The sequence below is a fragment of the Aptenodytes forsteri genome, unplaced genomic scaffold, assembly GCF_000699145.1.
Source record: "Aptenodytes forsteri isolate BGI_AS27 unplaced genomic scaffold, ASM69914v1 Scaffold284, whole genome shotgun sequence".
NCBI lineage: Eukaryota > Metazoa > Chordata > Aves > Sphenisciformes > Spheniscidae > Aptenodytes > Aptenodytes forsteri.
Genome location: NW_008794445.1, coordinates 1,951,253 through 1,976,190, shown reverse-complemented (window position 1 = coordinate 1,976,190; position 24,938 = coordinate 1,951,253). Strand labels below are relative to the sequence as shown.

General features: G+C 47.8%; 2 protein-coding genes across 2 annotated transcripts; one reads left to right on the top strand and one right to left on the bottom strand.

Annotated features, from left to right (window-relative positions):
- Positions 1 to 2,657: 2,657 nt before the first annotated feature.
- On the top strand, positions 2,658 to 18,701 carry TMEM184B (transmembrane protein 184B). Its single transcript, XM_009289975.2, has 10 exons — positions 2,658 to 2,719; positions 4,192 to 4,452; positions 6,943 to 7,108; positions 10,551 to 10,641; positions 11,193 to 11,268; positions 14,396 to 14,487; positions 14,785 to 14,954; positions 16,270 to 16,464; positions 17,359 to 17,382; positions 18,436 to 18,701. The coding sequence occupies exons 2-10, from the start codon at positions 4,252 to 4,254 to the stop codon at positions 18,675 to 18,677; spliced, it is 1,257 nt and encodes a 418-aa protein (XP_009288250.1). The 5' UTR covers positions 2,658 to 2,719; positions 4,192 to 4,251; the 3' UTR covers positions 18,678 to 18,701.
- Positions 18,702 to 22,955: 4,254 nt separating this feature from the next.
- MAFF (MAF bZIP transcription factor F) lies at positions 22,956 to 24,937 on the bottom strand (the record flags this gene model as incomplete). The annotated part of the gene is made up of 1 exon (XM_009290101.2): positions 22,956 to 24,937. A coding segment is annotated over one exon (351 nt), but the record flags the coding sequence as incomplete, so codon positions are not given.
- Position 24,938: the final 1 nt, after the last annotated feature.

Here is a 24,938-nt window from a genome sequence, read left to right as displayed (position 1 = left end):
TGCGTAGCTTGTAATGGCATCTAGGCAGGAACATGTAACAGCTTGTTGGGGTTGGGGGTGTCACCTCTGCCTTCCATGTTTGGGATTGTTGGGTGTAGACCTCACGCAGACCTAAGCACTGCCCGAAGCTCATGTAGCCCACATACAGGAATTGTACCAGCTGATCCGAGATTCCTGTGGCAATCCTGAAGTACACCTAGGCCCATGTCTGAAAGCCCTGTGTGTTTACCTGGATGTACTTTTCCGTGTGCATGCTTCCAGTTTCCAAAGTTTGGTGCTTTTCCTGGCTATCCATTCTCCTGGTCCTGTTTGGGACGTGCTATATTGCAGGTTACCTCCGGGGGGAGCAAGGTAGTCAGTTGGAGATGGGGAAAGCTTCGAGTGAAATTTAGAAGCGTTGAAATGTTTTCCTCTGATATATTTAGGAGACCCCTCCAGAGAAGGAGAATAAGCCTACAAGTGACTCTGCTTCCATTTCAAGGGAGAGTAATGAGGTGTAGGTGAAAGAGATGGGCAGAGAAAACAGGAGATGGCAGAAGAGTAAGGAACTCTTCAAAATTTATTATGCATGAGATTGGTTTGGTTTGTATTGTATTGGTAATTTAGGTTTCTAAATGCCCCTAATTTGCCATATGGTAATGTCAAGTGCCTTCCTCGTGGTTTGGTACCTCGCAGTGCTGGGAACTGTATGGGCAGAGAACAAAAAGATGGTTGTCCCAAGGAGCTTAAAATGTGCAAGAAACAATGGAGAAATATAGCCAACTGGGAGGACTACACAGAAAAGAGATCACAGCTAGTAGCCTAACCGTTGTCAGGTTGTGGCACAGCTGGAGTAGCAAAGTGAGAGAACGGAGAAAATCGAGGTGAATGTGAAATAGCTTTGTGGCTGTTGGAAAGGACCTTTTTCCCCAGGTGTGAGAGGAAGCAGGAAGGTATGTGTTGTGGCACTGACATGGGCTGTGATGGAGGTAGGTGTCCAAGAAACAAGTATCAAAACACATTCACTGTGTCAGGTAAGAGGGAAGCTGCTTACACCAGGGTGCTCGATCTGTAGCATGTTTGCTGTGACGTGCTCCCAGGCACCACCTTTGCTGGAAGCCTGTTCTAATGATGTGCTGGGCTTGTGTCCCGTTGAACAGTGGGGAAGAGGCATCTCAGAAACAAGGCTTATTAAGAGAGTTGCCATAGCCTTGCCCTCATGATGCTCTTTTTAACGAGGCCAAAGAGGAGCTAGCAGACTCTGAGCTGGTGGCAGTGAATGAGCTGAAATCCACTCACCTGGGCTCCAATCATCTGCGCTATTACCTATTTCTTAAATATAGTACAGAATTGCTCTTACAGCTTCAGCTTCTTGCATACAGTAGTCTTTCATAATATCTTTGTGCACTGCTTATACCTGTCATTGTAGCAATGGTGTATGGGACTTTAGGAGATTAGAAGGGATAATTTGGAAGGTATATGTTAATTTTGCAGGTTCGGGAGAACAGTGTTCCTTCATGTTTCATGAGCAAGGAGAATGAACTGCAGGCTGATGCTTACAACCAGTAAAAAGTATCAAGCGATTAAAAAGTTGGCCTTAGGGGCAACCCTGAGGAACAGGGGGTTGCTCATGGGTGAGGTGGATTGGCGTTTAGGGTAGGAGAAGTTGACCCCTGGTTAAGAAAGTTTGTATATTTTATTTCGGAACACAGTGCTGGAAAGAGTTATTAGTTTCAATGACTGTGTGTGAATTAAAGGGGGTTAGGGTAAGAATGATGCATAATCATGTAATTAATGACAGTTGATGTATAATCACAAGGGGGCAGTGTTAAGGTTACATATACAACTTGAACTTGTAAGTGTCCTTGCCTCTGAATACGTAATCCTTGTCATGTCAAAATGCTTGTTGATGACTTTTTGCTGTTTCAGCTTCTTTTAAAATGAGTGTAGAGAAGCAGAGGAATTCCCTTTCAGATCTTCAGTTCTGCTGACGTTACCGGTGCTGCATTTGGGTCTGTGCTGTCAGTGTGGTTTGATTAGCTAGAGTGTGGAGCTCCAGGGCCTGTCCCTCCTGCCACTGGTGGTCTGCAGTAGAGATCCTCTCCCCCATGAACTTTAGGAAGGGCTTAGCAGCTTCCTCTCTTGCATAGCTCCCAAAGTGCACTGGGATGTGCAGGATTGCAGCTGGCTGGACTTTATTTAGAGCTAGGTTAACCACAGGTGCATCTGCTCTGATTTCATTTTAGATGTGCCCTTTGTGAGCTTAGTGGAAACACACACAGCACTGTGAGTGTTCACTTGCTTCAGAAGTCACTTGGGTAGAAATCCCTTTCTTTTCAAAGCAATAAAAACCTTGCTACCTTGTGACATCTCCATCCAGCCTTCATGTCTCCAAATTTTTAGATATAGTATAGATAATGTAGTGTGTGTGTGTGTGCATGCTTTGAAACTCAAAACTTAACAGTTATATTTCCTGTACTGATCAGGACTGGAAAGGAATTACCCTTCAGTACGTGCAGTTATGGAAAGCTGTAACTCAGCAGGATATTTTGGAAAAAGAACAACTGGAAAGAACGAAGAAAAACAAAGTTTGACGATTTTTTTGTAAATTAAACTGTAACAGTTGTGCAGCTCCCTCTATAGTAAGATAATATTCGCTTAAACAAATCTGGATATTTCCCAGATTTGTATTTTTTCTGTTCCCCCTGTGGAAGAAAGCAGAAATGAGGTGGAATGTGGCGTAAGTAACATCAGAATGCTGCATACTGCTGGTGCAAGTGTGTGGTTTGGAAAAGCATGTGCTGGAGGGGCCATTTGCACACCTTAGCGTGCATGTGGAAATGATCTGCTCCTGACCTTCTGCTTTTACTGGGTGCCTGTTCCCTGATTTGTGCTGTGGCTTCAGGTGAAGGCAAGGCTGGGGCAGTTCATCTGCAGATGTATGTTCTCTTTCGTGTTCTGCTGTGACCTGTCAGTAAATGACAGACGTGTCCTTCCCTGCTGCAGCTGTAAACTGTGGCGACGGATCGTTGGCCTTTCTAAAGCCCTTTCCATCTGCTGATCTTAAAGGCCTGCGTAAGAGCTACGTCTTGCACTTTTACAGAAAGGGTATCCCAAAAACTATTAGGAGGCTATCAGAAGAAGGAAATATGGTGCTGTTCCCCTTGATAACCATGTCTTTACTACAACTGCATCAGAAGCAGCTATTCTAGTGGATAGAACCAATGGCTGATTGCTTGTGATCTTGGTTTAAGTGGTTTATCTTCCTCCAATCCAGAGGCCACATTAGAGCCTGCTTACAACAAAACTGAAAATAATAGCGGCTTTAGATCTTAGACCTTCAAGAATTTGTTCCATTGAAAGAAAATAGCTTTTCATCCAGGAAATGACCAAGTGTCATGCTGCTTTGAAATCTTGCATATCCTTGTGTTCTGGGTGTGTTTTCATGGGTCCAGTCAGGTTAAATTCATGTCATGTAGAAAACAATGCTTAGTAGAATTAATGGCAGGCTGGCTAAGTATAACCATGCCATACAATGTTTGATAAAAGCATCGCTTTCATGCTCTTCTTTCTAGTGAGGAGAGCTTTCAGTGCATATCCTTCCAATGAAGGTGCTTTGGGCTGAATGTCGTTTTCAAAATGGCACTAGGAGAGGTGGGGATTGCTTGCTGGAGGAATATGGATGCTCTTCTTTCCCCCTTGCTGTGCGGTGACCCTTTGTGGTGCATGTTCTTGTTGCCTGCTGCTGCTTGTTCTGCTGCCTTCCAGATGAAACCATAAGACTAAGACTCTGGCAGACTAACCATAAGACTAGGACATGGCAGAATAGCCAGTGCTTTTGTGGAAAGTAGAGCTGTTAACTTAGGTGCATCTTCCAGTATGGATGATTTAGATACTTCCTTCTGATGTCAGGTGAATGCTGTATTCATTTTGTTCTTAAATATTTTTATTGCAGAAAGGTGGTGACGATGCCTGTGGCAGGGTTTCATGATCTTGGGGAGGCTGTGTTGTGAGTGGTAGAGAGGTTCCTGAGTACCACATGATTTTTTTTGTATCACGAGGGGTGGCAGTGGCAGACTTATCCAGGTCCTGTTTGTAAAGCATGTGAGCAGCCTGGTGAAAGGCATGTGAGAGATGCAAAGTACTGTTACTGTTATGCTCCTGAGTCCTTTCAGCTGGATTCAATTGCTTTTTGGTTCTCTTCCTTGACAGGTCTTGGCTCGTGGGAAACTCTTTAGCAATCCCAACTGGAACCTCACACCAAAAGAAACCATGATAGTGATGACTGATATCACTGCAGCCCCCAGATTGGGGTCAACTGCCACCACTCCAGCTGTGGCTCCCAACTTCTCCTGGATGCCGGACGATGGCAGCCCTCCGGCTGTGGAGCAGCCAATATTCCTCATGACCACCGCTGCTCAGGCCATCTCAGGTTTCTTTGTATGGACAGCTTTGCTCATCACCTGCCATCAGGTAAAACCCTGTCACTCATACTTCTCATCCTTTTCTTTTCCCCACATGGAGGAACACATACGATCCCCTGGCATATCTCTGCCAGATACAGCTGTGTGATGGGGGTTTGCCGACTCTGGAGTGGTACCAGGACCTCTTCTTTGGGGTCTAATATATTATCTGTGCTGATCAAGGTGGCAGCTTTTATATGAAGGTCTTTTTCTGCCCAGGTTCAGACCGTTTCCATAGTGTGAATGGAGAGGAAGCAAACTCTTTAAAACTAGCAGGTGTAAAACATTTGGCCGTTTCTTGAGTGTTTGCAGAAAGGTGTGTTATCTCAAGCCATCCTTTCCCAGGTCTTGTAGCTGAATCTAGCCATTTTGTTATTGTGTCAGCTGTTAGCTAAATGATCATGGTCGTCTGTTGTTTGGCGTACCTCCTTTGATCTCCTGTGCCAGTGGATTCCACAGGCTGAACTCCGCAGCGGAAAGGAGTAGCAGGAAATGTTTTATTTTAATTTTTCTCCCCTCCCCTCTTTCTGGGGCAGGTGTCCTGGGAGCCAGAACAAGTCAAACCCTGCATCCTGTTCTGTACCTCTTTTTTGTGTGGTTGTCATGTGAACTGAAAAACACAGTGGGGAAATGCAAGCCCTGTTATTTATCAACCTGTGTTTTGTACCTGTTGGTCCATAGATTCCAGAGTGATGACTAGGATCTAGAAAACTACAGCCTATTGATGGAGTACAGGGGCTAGTGAAGTTCAAAAATGGATTAGTCACTGATGAATAAGAGTAACACCTGCAGTTTCACCAGCTCGGGTAACAATTACAAGTGCCATGGATCCTCCTGTCAAATTGATCACCTACTGAGGGTAGGAAGAAATCTTTCCTCTGCAGTATAGCATTGCACAGTTAGGCATTAATGCCCTTCTCCAAAGAAACCAATGGAGGTCAGTGCCAGAGAGACACTGTTGATTGAAATGTGCTGTTGTCCTGTTAAAAGGCAGCAGTTCTTGTGCTCTCGTAGGCTCATGGATCTCAGGGCTCTTGTGACATTCCAAGGGCAAAGCTTGGAGTCATCTGAACTCCGGTGTCAGCTGTCCCTGTGCTGGGTGAGGTGTGTCACTGGGATTGTCACAAGGAAAAAATATCCCTAAGGCTTGTTAGTTTATTTTCAACCTGTTCTCTTCAGGAAATGAGGCTTTTGTGAGCTCCTCATGGGTTAGGGAGAGGAAACAGAAGTATTTTGAGCCCTTCAGTCGATTTTGACCAGATTTGGCCAAGAGGCAGGGAGAAATGAGCAACAGACAGCTGGGGAGAAACAACCCCCTCTCCCTTACGAGGGAAAGGCGAGATCATCAATGTATGCTTTGTTAGACCCTGGAGAATCCTCACAGCACCCCCAAATGCGGGGTGAAGCTTCAGACAAATGCTTGTGCCTCTTCAGGCAGCAAAGTTGGTCAGTTGTGAGGCACATATGTAATAAACTAGCTGTTATTAATTCCAGCAGTTGGGGTAGCAGCTTGATGAGTGTTGCCGTACGGAGGCCTTGCCTCTGGAGAACGTGCCCTCTGCTGACTCCGTGGCTGACAGAGCATACCCGCAACTCGCGCTGAAGCTCTGGCTGTGTTATTAGGCCATTACAGGAGTGGTGCTCGTCTTCAGGGTATGCTTGTGGTCAATACCTTTTCCAGGAGGTGGGTATTCTGTGAAAAAGCATCTTAGGTGTGGGATTTAATGATGGCTAACAAACTGTCAGCAGTGGGAGCAGGTAGGGTGGGGACATTGCCCTCCCCCCAGCCAGTGACTTAGAGGGATTGGCATGTGTGCAGACAGTCGGACAAAACAAGTCGTGTGGCTGCATGGTTCCTTTGAGAGCCGTGCATGAGCTTGGTGCTCGCTTGGTGGCTGATGCTCCGTGGCTGTGCTGTCACCGATGTGCAGAATGGCACTTTTTGAGCATATGGGCTGTGGCTTATCAGCTCTTGGCAGTGCTGTGAAGGGCTCTCTTAGGTCATTTCAGGTGAAAGTCTCGAAAGCGTCCAAAACTGCCAAGAGAGTGAGAGTGTTTACAATGAGCATGCGCTTAAGTGTATGCACCTTCCCTCTTCAGAGAAAAGCAGCCTGCAGTGTTGTGAATCTTAGGTACTTAAAACAGGATAGCAGGAATATGGGATTGATAACCAGGGGAAAAGAAAGGTATGAACAAAAGAATATGGGCAAGGTAATGATAATAACAGTAAATTAATTCCCTCTAAGAAAATAGACTAGAAATCCCTCCACTTCCTTTTTCTCCTCCTTCCCACTCTCTGCAAACTAAGGGGTGCTATATGGATGCCGTAAGATAATAGTGATTTTTTTTTTTTTTAAATGCTTATCACCTTGAAGCTGCTGGAGGCAATCAAGAGATGATTTACTGACTGTTTTTCCTGGCCCAGTTGACTCTCCAGTTCCACTTTCTCCTCTCTATTCCATATACTGCTGATCCTGGTCTCCTCTCTCTGTCCTCTCAGATCTACATGCATCTTCGCTGCTATAGCTGCCCAAATGAACAGCGCTACATTGTTCGGATCCTCTTCATTGTGCCCATTTACGCCTTTGACTCATGGCTCAGTCTGCTGTTCTTCACCAATGACCAGTACTATGTTTACTTTGGCACAGTGCGGGACTGCTATGAAGGTAAGGAGGGGTCAGACAGAAAATGGGGGAGGTGGGAAGTCTGTGCCTTGAGAGAACTCTGGCTCCTGGTTGGGCACATGGAGAAAGCATCTGTCACCTACTGAAACAGTGTTTGATGCTGTGCTTGACTGGTTGACCGTGGCTTGCTCAGTGACTGAAAATCATAGAATCATAGGATGGTTTGGGTTGGGAAGGACCTTTAAAGATCATCTAGTGCAACCTCCCTGCCATGGGACATCTTTCACTAGATCAGGTTCCTCAAAGCCCCATCCAACCTGACCTTCTCCCTTGCGGGCCTCTGAGCACGACAAGATGTGTTGAGCCTTCCCTCCAATGTTCTGTGGAGACAGAGTTTATGATTTTCTTGGGTCCTTTGCTTCAGGAAGGTGTAAAGCCAAAAATCTGATTCTAGCTGGGTGTTTAAAGCGAGGTATCGGTTAGCTCCCGGTTCTTGGAACAGCACTTACTTAGCAGCCAGATGCTTGCTTTGTCCTTTTTTCCTGGCGCAGTTTGTTAGCGACGTATTCTTCTGGTCCCATCCTGTGGCCACTTGTGTGATCACGCAGGGTAGCAAAGCCATCGTGTGCTGGTGTTGGTGGGGTGTAAAGTGCTTTGGAGTCCTGCAGGAGACAGGGTGTCATGTTCAGGATGAGTTACCAATTGCTTTGTTTTCGGTTATCTGCTGCAGATGATACCACTAGCATTTTCTGCGAGGGAAACAGTTACTCTCCAATAAATGCTATCTAAACTTCCCTCCTGATCTCATCCAGAAAGGAGCCTTCTACCCATCCAGCAGGAGAACTACACTCTAGCAGTGTCTTTTTGAGGACAGTTTATTGCCATACCCTCATAAAATCATAACTTGCTCATGCAGTTGTTTTGGTGAGATCTGCATTGCAGAGAGATGCCCCTGGCCATGTGAACAAATTAATCAGCTGAAGGGACTAGCAAGCCCTCCTTCACACCCACGACAATGCTCTGAGATGCAGCAGCAGATCGCAAACGTGCGCACGTGATTCAGAAGGCATCTTTCTTTGGGCCTGAGTGTTTTTTCTTCCCTCCTTCCTCACCCTGCGCACATGTGTAGGTCTAGCAGGAATCCTGCTGCCCTGCAAAACTCCTCGTAGTAACTGCCAGTATCCCTCTGCCTCGCTTGCTCGGGGAGTTTGCAAACATCTGAGTGTCTGCTCAGGAGGCAGCCCATGCTCCCAAGTTCACCTCAGCATGTTGGGCTGTGTGAAAAGACTACAGGTGGAGGTGAAAGCACCTTTGGTCAGTAGGTTCTCTCCCTCGCTTTTTCTGGGGACCGCTTTGAAACAGCCTTTTGTTCTCTGCCTTCCCTTGCCATCCACCTTATTTCATTTTTGGGAAGGTATTAGGTTGCAAAGTGGGGGGAGCCCTGTTAGGGAACAGGGGGAGAAGACCCTGTTAATAAATTTTGAAAAATGTCTTGGGCCATTTATGGGCTGCATTTCATAGTGTGTGTTAGGAGGAGCATGTTTTGGTGTTGCTTGTTCACATGACTGCTTCTGTACAAACCTGGGTGTCAGTGTTACTGACACGAGTAGATTTTTTTTTTTTTGTTATGTTGATGTCATGAGCACCATCTGATGAATGTGGATCAGGAATGGGAGAGGAGTTCTTTTGGTGGTGTGGTGAACTTTGATAGTTAGCACTCATTTCTTTCGGGAATGGAGGGGCAGATATTTCCCCCTCCCATTGCTTTTTTTTGTTTGTTTTCTTCTGCTGATGTCATCTCTTCCCTAGTGCTTGTGGAATGGGCAGCTGGTATTGTAATGACCACATCAGAGGGCAGGGGTCACTGGAGGACAATAGGAAAAGCTCAGCTTTTCTCCCTCTGGGTGCTGGGAGCTGTCAGCTAAGTTGCAGGAAAATTGCAGGTAGAAGGGGTTACCACAGTTATTTACATAAGTTTTCCATGGTTGGTGTTTTCTCTCCTAATTAAGGCTTTCGGAAAATCATTGCTATGTGAACATACCTAACTTTGTTCAATAAGAAGGATTACAGATGGAATAACAATATCCCAATTACAGACATAGAAGCAGGTATACCACTGGCTTTTATGTGCTGTAGCATTCTGGCCAGCTAGGCACATCTACAAGCTATAAATACAATGTTTTGAGACTATAAGCGTTTTGGGGAGCGTTGAGTACCTCTTTTCCAGGGCATAGTTTGGATGCTTGTAGAAGAATTAGAGTTGATGTCTGTCTCTAACTTTGGAAGTTCATCCATGTGGGGAAATTGACCTCAGGTCTAATAACTGGCTGCTTGATGAGGTCAGCTTCTCAGCACTGTACATTATTAGGCTTTTGTTCTTATTTCAAAGTTCCGTGAGACTTCTGTTTCCATCCCAAGTCATTTTCTCTTCGTATTGTGTCAATGCTGGGGGCCAAAACCAGGATTTGGATGCTGGCATTCCAGGGAATGTCCAGGTACAGACTGTCATAGAAAATAATGTTGAAAGAAGGGTCACCTGGTCTGTCATTTTGCCCCAAGGCTGTATGTGCCAAACTTAGGAGTACAGTCCTTGCCCTAAAAATCTCACAACGGTATGAGGGTCCAACAGCAATTATAACAAGTCAAGAGAGTGGCAGACAAGGCATGTACTTACTCCATGCACAGTTAAGTGGGTTTGGATTCCGTGAAAAGGAAACATGTCTGTAGTTATGATGAGAGCTCTCCCCACAGTGTCTTCACCTCAGTTTATATGTATGAACAAAACTGAGCCTTGAAGAGAATTGAAATGAGGCAGAGTATTACCGGTCAGTCTGAGAAGGCTCTTCCTCGTCTGTACTAGGTTGCTGGGGAAGGCAGAAAAGAGGTGGCCCAAGGAGAAGGCTATTCAGTATGCAAGAAATTTCAGCTTTCTGAGGAAATGAAGCACAGAGCCTGTTTTTCAAAAATCTCCACCAGACATGAAAACAGAGTTTCACTGATTGGTAAAAACCCTCTGTTTCTCCAACTCTTACGTCTATAGTCTGGTTACCTCGCAGAGAGAAACTGTGTTCATCACCTAAAAGGTTAAATACAGGAGATAAGATATGGTTGATGGATCAGAGATAACTTTTCCAAATTATTTAGTACCAGTGTAATGTTCTGGAATAATGCACAGGAACCCTGTAAAGAATGGCATCTTACAGATGCCAAGTAAAACAGTGACTGACTGCAGTTTTAAATGGTCCTGTGACCCTTTTGGCATGAGTCATGGAACTGGCCTGGGACCTTGGCCAAACTCCAGTTCAGATAGTCTTGTGAGTACTGAGGTAGGATGATAAATGCAGTGAAAATAATCTGGAGTGCTTTGAAGGGAAAGATGCTGCATAAGCAGTCTCTGCTAATGTTTGGTCTGTTGCCTGTACTTTTGGTCCTTGCACCTGTTTTGAAGTTGGTTGTCATTTTACTCTGATTGATGTCTTTGCAGCCTTTGTAATATACAACTTTCTCAGCCTCTGCTATGAGTACTTGGGAGGGGAGAGCTCCATCATGTCTGAGATCAGAGGGAAACCAATTGAGTGAGTATTTACTGTGCTTACAGCATGAAGCTCTCCTCCTTCTGTGCTCATCTACCATGCCTCTGTCCCTGCCCTGAAAAACTGTGTCAGGTGGCAAATGTCTGCTGAGATGAGACAGCATGGATGGTGATGATTTACCAGTATCCTGCTCTGAGACAGATCAGGCTGATCACAACTTCTTAGGCAAGCTGGACTGATGCACAGCTTTTCTGGACACCTGCCTACTCCTTTGTTTCTTTTCTTATTCCCTTCTCTTCCTTTAAACCTTTTCTGCCTTCGGTTGGTTGTGTGTGCTTCCTTTAGGATCTGTATTTCTCCCCATGCTACAGTTTAAAAAAAAAAAAAAAAAAAAAAGGAAAAAAATTGGAGTGTGGAGTCAGGTTGTTGTTTTAAACCCTCTGAAAGAGGGTATGGCTGTAACTGTAATCATGATTGGAGAAAGCACCAGTCCTGCAACTGTGCTACAGAGAGGTAGACAAAGAGGGTAGGAATCTTGCACTCTAGCCCAAATCTTGCTTCTGAACCCTGTCATCTTGTGTTGGCTCTTTCAGGTCCAGCTGTGTATACGGGACTTGCTGCCTGTGGGGAAAGACCTATTCGATTGGATTCCTGAGGTTCTGCAAACAGGTATGGGCTGGAGGAGCTGTGCCATCCTCTAGAAATTAATGAAGTGTGTGTGGGTGGCAATGGTGTCTTTTGCTGCTGAACTTCTGAGATGAGCGCTCCTTTGGGGGGAATTTATAATATCGTTTTGAGAGGCCTGCAGACTGCTAAGAAGAAGGGGTATTTCGGGGTTGGCTGGTTTGTTTTGAATGATCTTAACGTTTTCTACTCAACCCCACATCAGGAAGGCCTTAGCAAAAGACCCAATTTATCTCCTGGATCTGATATTAGCCCTGGGAAGAAATTCTGATTTCCTCTTCCCTTTCTGAATTGCAGAGGTCCCAACTTTAAGAAATTGATGGCTGTGGTGTGTTGCAGACACCCCACAGTTGTGTAACAGCCTCCTGAATTCCCAGTGCTGCTGTTGTGGTTTGGAATTGAGGAGGGGGTGGAGGCTAAGTGTGACACAATGCTTTGTAGGAGGAACTGAGTATTGCTCACCATGTGTGTCTGTCTGTGCTGAATTGGGTATGTCGAGGGGGAGGGAATGGGGGAGATCTAAACCTTGATACAGCCCTCCTCTGCTCATCCCAGGTCAGTCACCTCTGTCTGCCATGAAACAGCAGGTGAGTTTCAAGGCTTTGCTCACTTGCTGAAATGAACATGTGAGGTTTCTCTGGAGACAGCGTGAAGCAGGTCTGGTTCTTTGAAAGGGCTCAGGTCACTGTAATTCCAGTCATGGGTCTAGATATCTGCCCTGGCTTTTCCTCCACATCATGCCCCATCTTCTGTGTTTTAGCAATATGCAGGAACATCAAAGGTACAGTGTAGCCTCATAGTAATATCCAGTGTTAATCTCTGCAGCATGATTGGCCTTTTTCAAAGGACCACTTCTTTCTTTCCTCTGTTCTGTTTGTCTCTGTCGCATATTCTGTCCTCATGGCTTTCCTGTTTTCTTCCCTGATACTTTATTTTCTAAGCTGCTCCCAGTATGCTGCTTCACCTGTTTCTCTTGGGCTTCATTTGTACACCCCATGTTTGATTCAATGCATTATCTATTCTTTTTGCTCCTAATGTTAACTTTTAAATATGTCAGAAGCAAGCATAACACTCATCAAGGTGAATGAGTGCTGGAGAAATAATTTCCCTTAGACCTCTTGTTTCTCAAGTCCCACAGCCTCTGGCGGTTACCTCCACATGGGTTGCACCTGGCTGTTCAGAAAGTTTTTTCACAGCAATGAAGACTAGAAGCACTTTTATGGGGGTGATTCTGCCTGCTTCCACAAATCCTCAGCTCACTTGGTAACTCAGGCTTAGGTGGATATTTTGCTTTTGCTTTGCTGCTATCTGGCAGCAATTCTTCTAGTCAGTCCTGCCCTTTGCAAACTGCTAACTCTGCTGTGGAGGCTGTGAGGGAGGTGTCTTGCAAAGGGATGTTTAAGTACTTCCGTCCTTCTTGGCTCAAGCTTAAATATTACCTTGGTGAGAGATCTTCGGCACCAAGACTCACTTTCTAGTACTTCTAGACTTCCAGGATTGCTGAGGAAGACCTTTCAAGGCAAATTCCTGGGTAGGCTGGTGCAAAAGGACAATAGAGCAAATCTCAGTGCTGATCTGTGCAGTATCCACCATCGTGGTTATCAGGAAGAGGAATGTGCTGGAAGGAGCATCTTGCCCATTTTATCCCTGCTCTCAGCATCTCCAGCACTCCTGTTGCCTCCCACCACCACCTGCCCATGTTCTGCTCTTTCCAGCCCCTTTCATCCTGAAGGAATCTGTGTGTTATAACCATTCCTTCTTTCCATCTTCACCCCCACCCCAAGCTGTTCTCAGGCAGGTGCCTGCTGTGAGTCAGTCAGTCTGCCTGCGTTGCCTGCAGCCCTCCAGCAGTCGGGTGGTGTGCTGGTGGCTGCGGTGTAAAATCTGGGCAGCTTGTTTCCTTAAAGATGTCTTGATCAAGATTCGTTACTGGATCCGTGTCTGGTGACCCTCACAGATGGGTCACACACCATCCATGTGCTTCCGGTATGCTCTAGCATCTTCTAGGGAAGCAATTAAAAATAGGATGTGGTGGTTTGGATTGCAGGGAAATGGTTAAAACATCCCCAGATTGGAAGGAGGGGAAGCTTAGAGGACAGAGTTGTTTACCAGTTAGCTTGACCTTTTCCAGTTCACATATTTACAGTGACTCACTAACTGGCATGTGCTGGGGTTTTTAATCTCCTTGAAGTCTTATGACCACTAACAAATTGCATCGTATCCAAAGCAATTATTCCTGTTTGGTTTTGCCTTCTTTCCATACACAGCCCTCCCCATATGTGCTCAGGTCAGCACCTGCCCAGGTTCTTCCAGCTTCCTTCAGGGAGACACGGGTGACGTTTTTAGGGTCACAACCCTCCATTCTCTTAGGACATTGAAGTTCAATGTCTCCAGAAAGGCGAAGAATGGGGTGGCTTTGAGAGAGGAGTCATCCCAATAGGAGCAGTGATTTTTACTGGCAGAATGGGTAGAACTGATCCCAAGTGCCACAGAGCCTTTGGGGAGATTCGGTAGAGGTCGTGTGGGTGAGAAGGGAATAGCTCTTAACTTCTGTCTGGCAGCACACATTGCTGTGTATACAAAATGCCTTAATATGGTGGCAGTTGTCAAAATTCCTCCTCAGAGAGCTGGGTTCCTCTCCTATCCAGGGGACCTTCTTGCCTAGCTTTATGGCAACTATGGATTGGAGTTTGCTTCCCTTCCCCAATATCCCTTTGATAAACTTGCTGTGTCCGTACCATAGCACAGTGTGGGATTTTTTTGTTTTTCATGCTGTTAGTGTGCATAAATGTGCTGCAGCACAGCCTATGAAAAACAGCTCTGGAAGAGAGCAGCTGAGCAGCTTCTAGGAACCAATCTACAGAGAGGTTTTTCTTCCCATTATGGACAAGTAGATAGCACACATACTTCATCTGAATCTCCTTTATCTCTTTTTGGGTGCTGCAGTCCTCAAGTACAATCAGTTAGCAAGTGGCGGGGACAGACTCCTTCTTGGGGCTGGATTGTGTTGCCTTGCTGAGTTGTCCCAGTGGACACTCCATCATGGTGCTGGTTCGGGAACTTGGCCTCTTATACTTCCTGCCTTCTCATTCCTCCTCTCTCATTTCTGTAGGCTACCCTGCAGTTCTGTGTGGTGAAGCCCCTCATGGCGATCAGCACAGTCATCCTTCAGGCCTTCGGCAAGTACCAGGATGGTGACTTTGAGTAAGTTTGTTTGTCTGTCATGTAGGCCTCGGCTGCCCCTTCTATACTCAGCTGTGCTTATGGTCTGTGTGTGTGCTGGGCCGTGGGAAAAGACAGGGGGGCAACACGGGCTGAATATGCATGTGAGAAAAGAGGGCGGGGTAAGCCTGTTGGTTTCAGGTTTTTTCTACCTTGGTTTGGGGGAGGGAGTGGGACAGGAAGGCAGGAAGTAAACGGGTCTTATTACTCCCCAGTGACAGCGGCAAGGGGAGAAGATCATGCTGAAATTTCAGGCGTTCATGTATCTTCTCTTTTCAGTGTAACCAGTGGCTACCTCTACGTGACGATCATCTACAACATCTCTGTCAGCCTGGCACTGTATGCCCTCTTCCTTTTCTACTTCGCCACACGTGAACTGCTCAGTCCCTATAGTCCAGTCCTTAAGTTCTTCATGGTGAAGTCTGTCATTTTCCTGTCCTTCTGGCAAGGTGAGCTGCTTTTCCCTTCCCTTGGTAGGCACAAAGAGCTCTCTGCAGGGGCTCAGACACTAGAGTTGATAGAGCAAATGCTGATTTAATAGCCAGAATGTCTTTCTGTATTATTTTTGTTACATTTGTTTTATAGTCTTTCATTGCTTTTCTCTGGGAGACCTGTTTTGCTCATTTTCATCTTTGTTTCTGTGCTCCTGAATCCTCACTATCTCTGTGTGTGTGCATGTGCATGCACATACCTGCCTGGTAAAATTAGCTATTTGGATGAAGAGTCCTTTGCATTCCTGAAACAATCATAAAGCACAAGCTGCCAATATTCTATCTGCATGCTGCCATTTTATAGATTAAAGTGGCACATCTAAAAATTTTTAGTACTTTTTTTTTTTTTTAGTGCTCTATAAATAAATTTTAATGGCCAATATTCTATCTGCATGCTGCCATTTTATAGATTAAAGTGGCACATCTAAAAATTTTTAGTACTTTTTTTTTTTTTAGTGCTCTATAAATAAAATTTTAATGGTATGTCTGTGATTCATGTGAAGCAGCAAGCTGGCTGAATGCAGCGTGTGCTGCCACAGAACCACCACCAAGCGGAAGGACATTCAGAATATGTACACATGATGCAGAGGCACATTCAGAAAGCTGAAATTCCACCTAAGCTTAGTGCTTCTTACTAATTGGCTCTAAGCATTTCCCTGTTCAATGCCCTGCTTAGGTTTACTGAGTTGCACTTCAAAGACTAATCGAGTAGGAACTTAGGTGGAATTTAGGCTGTTGGAGTATGGCCCATCCTCCCTGTCTACAAACTAATAAGCTGTCTAGTTTCTCATCTTGAGCCATCTGGTCATGTGCTTTCTGCCTTCTCTGGAATTCTAAAGCCACCTGGCTATGGACAGGGAGAAACATTTTCCTTGCAACGGTGTGTCAAAAACACTTCATGATTAAAGTAAAAAGCTCTGTTACCTCAATTTTTGCTCCAGCTAGTAGAGGTGTTGAGATCGCGCACAGAAATATCTGACTGCTTCTTACCCTTTTGGACTTGATTAAGACCTGCAGCAGCTAGTTCCAGAGATCATCTGTCAGTTGAGAATAGAAGAGGGTCAGTGTTTGAACATTCTTTGCTTAAACATATTTGTCTCATTTACTCCTCCTTTCTCTGTTTTATGGGTGAGTGTAGATGGGAGTATCTAGCCCGCTCGGTAGTTTCGGTGTTAAATGAGTTTGCAACAGCACAGACAGCTGTTTCCATTCCTCGCAGTTAGTATGCAATCATGTTTTCTGCACATTTACATGACCTTGTTGCTTTGTTTAGGGATGCTGTTGGCCATCTTGGAAAAGTGTGGTGCCATCCCCAAAATCCACTCTGCCAGCGTGTCTGTGGGTGAAGGCACAGTAGCTGCTGGGTATCAGGACTTCATCATTTGCGTGGAGATGTTCTTTGCAGCCATCGCCCTACGCCATGCCTTCACGTACAAGGTGTATGTGGACAAGAGACTTGACGCCCAAGGTAGGAAATATGCCAGTGCATATGGCATGTCTATTTGGTAGCGAGACTGGGTGAAGACTGGTCCCTCTGGCAGCCAACACACTGATATGACTCTCAACCTGAACGCTTGGAAAACATCACATCCCCTCCTCCGTGGTGTCTGAACAGATTCATTGTGCAATGGCTCTGCAGGGCAGAAACCTTGCCTGAATTGCGTTGTTCCCTTTTCAGTTCCCCAGTATGCCACCCACGACAGCTTGTTGCAGACCTGTGGGCTGCTAGAAGTTGCATCCTTTTAGTAGAGTGTGTTTGTCCTTCTTCCTGTCTCCCCAAAGGGGAACTCCATTGCTCCAGATTGTGCAACAGACTGAAGGCAGGAGGGACAGGGCCTGAAACAGGCTCTGTTTTGAATCTGGCTCGGGAAGATGAGGCTGTGCTTTGGCAATATGTTTGGCTTGGAGGAGGAGGATCTTCCTGTAACGACTTTGTGAGGGCTGGGCTGCTAGAAGTCTTATTCCGGGGAAAAGGGAGGTGGATGTTATCTTTGGGAAAAGGGGGTTCTCATGCCCGGTCTATGCAAGTACATTCAGTGTTCTCCAAATAATGGGGTTCCTTCCTGCTGGGAGGAGTCTGCGCTGAGGTGCGGGAAGACAGCAGCCCTTGGGCAGTGTTCGTGTAGATGATCCCTCCATCCCAGCCAGCCCCAGAGGTTTTGGAAGGACAGTGGCCGCAGCTGGGGGAGATGAGATCTGTGGGTGATGAAAGGGTAAACTGCTGGCTAGTACAGTGGGGGATGTTTCGGTGGTGGGTCTTGTTCAGTTCTTGTTATTTCCTCCCTCTCTCTCTCTTTCTTTCTTTCTTTCCTTCTTTCTCTGTCTCTCTCTCCCCTGCTTTGGCCACTGGTCCCTGATGCAGCTGTTCCATCATATGGACCATACGGTAGGTACAGCATGCTCTGTGTTTGTCTCTGTTTGGTTTTTAACTGGGATGCTGTTGTGTCCTGATTCCCAGCCTGCCTACTGCCTGCTCTGTCGCTTGTTCCCCCTTCCTTGTAGGTCTGTAACTCGACTGCCTCACAGCTGCTTTAGGGTTGTCTGGATAAGTTGTAAAACAGCCTGTGGGCAGTGGCATAACACCTAGCTTCAGAGCGTTTCTGTCAGGACTGTGAATCTCTCTCCAGAGTTGCACAGGCTCTCAAAGGAGACGGTTTGCTCGCTCACCCCAGCCTCCCTTCACTTTCATAATTGCCACAGATGATCAGCATGCTTTGGTTGTTCGGGGAGCTCATCCCCAGGACTGAGCAGAGCCAGAAGCCCACGCTGGAGATGGGACCTAGAAGCCATGAGAAATGGCAGCTCCTAGAAGGACACAGAGCCTTCCTCTGTGCCCAGCACTTGGGTGGGACAATCTCCAACTGTTGCTTCCTTCATGGTATCACTGACACCCTCCACCCGTGGGGTGGTTCTGCCTCTAGTACTGCCTGTTGCCCTTCTTTCCCTCCTTTGTGCTGCTTTCCACTTCTATGATCTCCTTCCTGTGGGCACTTCAATACCGCCTATCAGTCTAACTTCCAGTGAGAGGGAATGGCAAATGCCATTTCTCCTATATTTTTACAATTTCCTTAGTTTTTGTCTTCTGAAACACTTTACAGGAGCACCTCCCTACCTGACTGTCTTCGTTGCACACCCAAGCCAGCACAGGTAGTGTGTAGTGGAGGTTGTCGCTGTGGGTATGTCCCATTCTCATGGCATGTCCCTCATTTGGTGCTGAGGTGGATTCACTTGGCTAGCAGTGGCTGGATTTAGGAGCACTACTGGTAAAACTTGACACCATTTGTGTGGCATTTCCTCAGCAGCTGCTTAAGGAAGTCTGTAAAGTAACTTCTGCAGGATCTAGGAGTGCATGTTCCCTGTTCTCCTTACCTTCATGTAAAGGGGTGTGGGGGAAGGCAGCAGTATTCTTCACTTGTCCCTCCCCGTCTTACCCCAACAGGTCGCTGTGCTCCCATGAAGAGCATCTCCAGCAGCCTCAAGGAGACCATGAACCCCCACGACATTGTCCAAGATGCGATCCACAATTTCTCCCCAGCCTACCAGCAGTACACCCAGCAGTCAACACTGGAGCATGGTCCACCCTGGCGCAACGGCAGTCATGTTATCTCGCGCTCCCACAGCTGCTCGGGTGCCCGTGACAACGAGAAGACACTCTTGCTGAGCTCTGACGATGAATTCTAGGAGGGGAAACTGCCAGCACAGGCTGTAATTTTCCTTCTTTTGTTGTTTTTTATTTTTTTTAATTTATTGAAGCAGAAACACGCAAGTCATATCACTTCCTAGAGAGTGCAGATTGCAGAAGTGGGCACTTCCCATTAGCTTTTGTGGGTACGGACACAGTGAGCAGTGTGGAGGTGGGGGAATGGCCAGGACTCCATTCTCGAGCCCATTCCTTACAGCAGTGATCGACTGGAATTAGTTGAAGCAAAGTTCCAGGGTTTGGGGCTCTGGCCTCCCACACCTGCCTGGCTTGGTGTGGAGCATGACTGGCCAGAGCCTGGAGTTGTGGCCAAAAATGTTTTTGTTTTTTTTCCAACTGGACAACCCAACTGCTTTGCATTCCTCTTCCTGAATGGTTGATGTAGGCACAGTTTTCTCCCCCAGCTCCCTGCTACTAACATCTCTGTGATCCTTAGGAAATGGGATTAGGATGCAGTGAACCTGCCTGGCTTGGTGTGGAGCATGACTGGCCAGAGCCTGGAGTTGTGGCCAAAAATGTTTTTGTTTTTTTTCCAACTGGACAACCCAACTGCTTTGCATTCCTCTTCCTGAATGGTTGATGTAGGCACAGTTTTCTCCCCCAGCTCCCTGCTACTAACATCTCTGTGATCCTTAGGAAATGGCATTAGGATGCAGTGATAAGCATTCCTGAGGACCAGACCAGAGATTGGTCTCTCTATAGCCACTGCCTCGAATGCTTGGTAAGGAACATCTGCCCCCACCCTCCTAAGCACCTGGTTCTGCAGTCCTGTACTTGAGTGAGCAAGAGGGAAAAGGATAGGACTTTCTTCCTCTGCTCCCTGCATCCCCCCTGCTCCCCATCAAAGCTGATGCTTGTTGAAGCTCAGCAGGGATGGAATTACTGTCTCACAAGGGTGGGGTTTTCTAATCACCAGGTGTCCAAGCTTCCTATCTCCCCTGTGTTCCTGTGGCAAGAAGCTTCCCTGGAGCGTGTCTCCTGCTAACAAGACTGAGGACTGGCCATAAAGGGTGTTGGAAGTTTGTAGAGCTCTGGCCCTTTCATCCCTCTTTGGGAAAGGGAGATACGTAAACACTAAAAGGTTTTTTCTTCTTGTTTCCTGTCCCCCACCGACATAGCTGTCGCTCTTAAAGGTGTGGATTGCACCAGGTAGCTGCCAGAGCAGGTCCTGGTCTCTCACAGGTAGCTCTCCCCATGCTTGTCATCACTGACTTCCCCTGTGAGCTGCACAAGTTTTGTCCTTAGGCTGGAGTATTCAGGAAGGGATGCTGCGCACTCCTTTGTTTTTTATCTCCATAGCTCTTCTGGGCCAAGCTGGAGCAGACTTGAAACCTGACATGACCTGGATGGTTAAAATTGTCCCTCTTAGTTTCCCAGGCAGCAGTTGCTGCTGCTGCACCCTTCACAGGCCCTGCAGCAAATGCGATGCTATCAAGGGTGGAGCCAGCATCCACGGGAGTTGGAAAAGAAGCTTCCCCTTGCTTTTGTTGGGTTTTGGATTGGCCCCTAGGTATTTAATGGAGCCAAAATAAAAACGATCCCTCTGTAGATCTATTCAGGGACCAGGAAATGCCTCTTGCTTGCTTAAAATTGTCTGGGGGAGGAGGGGGGAGCACACTCAAGTGCCATAGATCAGAAACCCCTACCCCCAAGCAGGATGCAAAATGGAGAGGTTGGAGCAAGCCGCTGTGTTCTTGGCTGTAGTTTCTCTGTTCCTCTCCCGCTTGATGCCTGCCCTGCCATCAGCAGACCTGCGCGTTTCCAGATTGCCCCTCATTGCTCTGCTAGGAGAACTGGGGTCTGGTTTACTGCCTGGAGTTTACCTTTCCTCTTGTATCCTAATCTGTGTGCTAGCTCATTCACTTTCTTGGAAGTGACTGTGAGCGAAGAGCACCTCATTTCCTCAGCACCCCTGCCAGAAGCTGGTGGTCAGGAGCAGGGGGAAAAGGGCTTGGAGAGAGACGGGTTTGCTCCCTGCTGTGAGGGTAAGATGGGGGAAGGCATAAGGACAGCGTCTCCTTCCATACTCGCCACTCTGAGGGAGCTGGAGGCAGGGTCCGTGGATCCAGCAGCTTCTCTGCTGCTGGATTTCCCCATTTGCACACAGCCTGCGATGCCACGCAGTTAGTTACTGCTTTTCCTAAATCTGCTGCTTAAGTGGACATGCAAACGCTAGCTGCCAGGCTTTGTGTGGGCTTGGTGTAAAACTCCTTTTCCTCATGCCATAAGCTGCCTGGAAAGCAGGGCTGAAGATTGAATGGGCTTTCCTTCCATCTTCCATGGCTTTGATTGAGTCCTTTAGCATGAGGTATTTATTTTAAACTTCCCCTCTCTCTTAGGAAAGTGGGGCATGGGGAGTGATCCCTTCCTCCCCTTTCCTTGCATTTGCAGGCCTTGATAATGTCCCAATGTCACTTAATGGGTGACTGTCCCCAATCTTTGTTGGGTGGCCGAGATCGGAAGTCTCTGGGATTGCCCTGCTGAAGGTGATCCAGGCTTGGGGAAGCATTTTTTAAAAATTTATTTTGAAATGTGTGCTGCATATATATGCTGTGCAGAGGATCTGGATATTCTCAAAGCTTCCTGTATGTAGTGGTTTAAAGTGTAACCCTTTTGCACTAGCTGCCTTTGGAGAAGCCTGGTGAAGAACTAGCACCCAAACAACAGCCAGCTGCCATGCGTTATAATTTTATATACATATGTATTTTTTAACACCACACAAAATAATCTCTGAGCTTCCTGCTCTCCCTCATGACAGGCAAATGCCAGAGCAAGGACTGGCTCTGAAGCTGCTCTGGCTTGGACGAACAAATATCTTATAAGACCCAGAGCTTGAGACCAAGGAGGCCAAGGCATCTGTGGTCTTGCAGGTCTGCTCTTGGTAGCCCAGGGCCCCAACAAACGTGTTGGTTCCAGGAGTAGGCCCTTGGAGCTGCTCTCCCTCACCTGCTTCCGAACATCTCCTTCCTTCCTTCCTTCCTTCCTTCTTTCCTTTTTGTTTACCATGTAACATACCCATGGGATTTGTTTATTATTTTTCCATCTAGAGTAGTTCTTTGTATATAAACGACTGAAAAAAAAAATGTATGATAAATAAGACAGAGTCACCTAGTTTTGTACCTATTGTGTTTAACTGATGTGAGCTCAGCGACAAGCTGCTCTCTCTATTTTGGTCTTTGTGACGTTATACTCTGCAGAAATGAGCAAATATGATGACAAATAAAAATATAGAGAGAATATAGATTGTACTTAAGCTGCCTCTGTGTGGTGCTGTCTGGGTGACTTCTCTGAACTGATTCTGAGTTTTTGCTCGTTGCAGGGGCTGAGGCTTAGTGGGTCAGTATGTCTTGTCCTCCTAGTCCTTTTCTGGTGAGGAAAGCTTCACACCGTCTGTGTACGCAGGAGCTGATGGAGAAGCAGTGCTACAGCAGCCTGGGGCGGACACATCACTGATGGCCCCAGGCAGGAGTGAAACCCATTTGGCAAAAACCTCGAGTAGAGATGAGTCCTGATCATGGGTGTTCAGTGTGAAGCACCTGTGGGAGAAGGGGGACTGCTTTCTGTGACATGGGCCCCAGCAAACAGCAGCTCTGGCCTTTTCTTCCGTGAGTGGTGGTGGGGCTGGGGCAGTTTGCAGTGGCAAGAGGGAACGTGAATGTAAAACCCAGAACCACCATGCGAGCACTGGGAGGCGGGGACCTGGCCTGCCTGGGCGTCAGGGGAACACGCTCATTGCTTCCACCTCAGCTCTGAGGAAGGGTGGCTTTTCCCCAGGGAGGAGGTTTGGCTTCACCTCTGTGTAAGGCACCTGCCATACTTCCTTCCCCTTCTCCTGCCACCCACAGACACAAGCTCCCTGCTTTCCTCCTCACTGTTCCTGAGTCAGGCAGTGAGGTCACTTGGCAGGGAAGTTTTTGGGTACGGCTGCCTCTTGCCCTGCATCAGGTCTGAGGGAGTTTTTCTAGTGAAAAGCATTATCTTTCCTAGGAAAAGCTGATTAATCACAGCTGAACTGCTCCTGAAAGCAAGCACTTTGGGGGGTGATGTTCAGCATTAAGCTTGCTTACTGAGCCCCTTTTCTTCCAGAGACTATAAATCTGTGTTTGTTCTAAAAAGTCATGAGCTGTCCCTCATCCCATCTTTTTTGGACACATTCTTGAACATGTCCTGCAGCAAAGCTAGAGGGAGCTAGAAGACCTGGTCTCACTGAGACACAGCTCTGTCCTGAAGTTCAAGAATGACCAAACACACTCTCGCTGTGGAAAAAAAAGAACTTGCTTTATTTGTAAAGTCTACAAAATACAGAGGAGTCAGGTAAGACACATACTGTAAGTCAGAAAATAAATAAGTATTTTTTTGCTCTATATAAGTATAAGATAAAATGTGATTTGCATATATAAAATATAAAGTACAGCTCTGTACCAACATCCTGGCTGTGCCGAGAGGCGGAATGGCAAAGAGGACGTGAAAATAACTTACGTTCGTGCAATAAATAAACCCAAGAGGAGTTGGGGTGGGGGGATGCTAACCACAGTGCCCCCTCCACGAGCATCGGGCACCTCTCTCCAGGGAGGGATGGAGGCTGCAGCCGAGGGCGGCTGGCGTGGCAATATCCAGGCAGGCGCAGAAATGGGGGGGATCACCTACAGCAGACGATGCCAAGGGTCTGCCTCCTGTTACCTCCCCCTTGCTGCCTGTATTTAGCAAACCCAACTCTTCTCCAGCATTTCAGCCTGCTGAAGAGCTGGTTGTCCCACACCAGTATCCAAGCTGGAGGAAAAACAAAGGGAGGAGCCTACCTGCCTGCCAGGTGGCTCCCAGGAGCAGAGATGCTCTCCACCCCTGCTTCCCACCTCCTGCACCTCCACCTCTCTCTCTGCCTCCACAGCTCTGGCTCTCAGAGGCCAGGAGCACCTTTCCATGGGCTTTGTAGGTGGTGGGGCGCCAGGGAGCTTGGTGGGTCTGTACAAGCCAGCCTGTGCTGAGCAAAACAGCGTTTATCTCTGCTACAGCTGCCTCCGCTTCCTTCCTGCCAGTGCCGCTGCCTTTCAGAGACACCCGGCCGGCCAGGCTGAGTGTCCCATAGGCAGGAAGAGGTGTGAAGGATGTGCGTGATGGAGAGAGAGAAAACAGCACCACTGCTTCTCCCCTTTGCGTACGACAGCCTGGGCTGACCTGCTCACGTCCCCCAGCTCTCCCCTGCTCGAGGGTCCCTTCTCTGTCACCGTCACCAGCCACAGGCTGCCACGGCACTTTCCCATCCCGCTCACCCTTACCAGGCACCAACCTGCAGCCACTTTCTCTCCCCCTCTGACCTGCCATCTTCCCTCGCCATCTCCATCCCCAGAGGCTCCAGCCATGCTGCCACCTCCCTCCCTGCTCCAGCCATGGTCCAAGTTGCAGGGCTGATGCCAACCCCCCCCTCTCAATTGTATCCCTTCTGCCCCTTGCTGCAAAACCTCTCTCCCCATTTCCCTCCCTGGCACATGCTCCTGGGAGTGTCTGGCCCACACTCAGCTCTCCTGTGCCCTCCCCTCAAAAAAGAGGCACCTGGTGTTTTCCTGCCAGCTTGGAGCCATCGGATGCTTCCCCACTGCTGCCTGCACCGCCCAGGGTGAGGGGTGCCCAGCCAGGGGGGCTGCAGCAGAGGACAGGGCTGGGTCAAAGGGGAGGAGGTTGTGGGGGGCCACCGGTGGGGTCCTGTCCTCCACCCCAGCACCCATGCTGCAGCAGCTCTCCCTACACAGAGGAGCTGGAGGTCAAGGGATGGGAGAAGGAGGATTTCAGGCACAGGTCCTGGTGGGAAGGAGGTCAGAGAGGGTACGGGAGGGGATTCATGGGGGAAGGTGCCCCGGGGGGCCCGTGCCCCGCCGGGGGACAGAGGCCAACACTAGGAATAGGCAGCCTGGTTGGCACCGGACTTGACAATGGTGATGACGCTGGCAGTGGCCACCTTGGCAGGGGTCCCGTGGGCAGCCACAGTGCGGGCAAAGCCCTGCAGGGCCTCGTACTTGCCGCGGAGGGTGTCGAGCTCCAGGCGCATGGCGGCATTCTCCCGGGCCAGCTTGTCCACTTCCCACTCCAGCTCCATCTTCTGCTTCTGCAGCTCTTCCTTCTGGCAGACGCGCTTCACCCGGCAGCTGGCGGCATAACCCCGGTTCTTCAGCGTCCGCCGGCGCTGCTTCAGCCTCGCCACCTCCTCCTTGGAGAGGCCCCGCAGGCGGGGGGTGTGCGCCCGCACC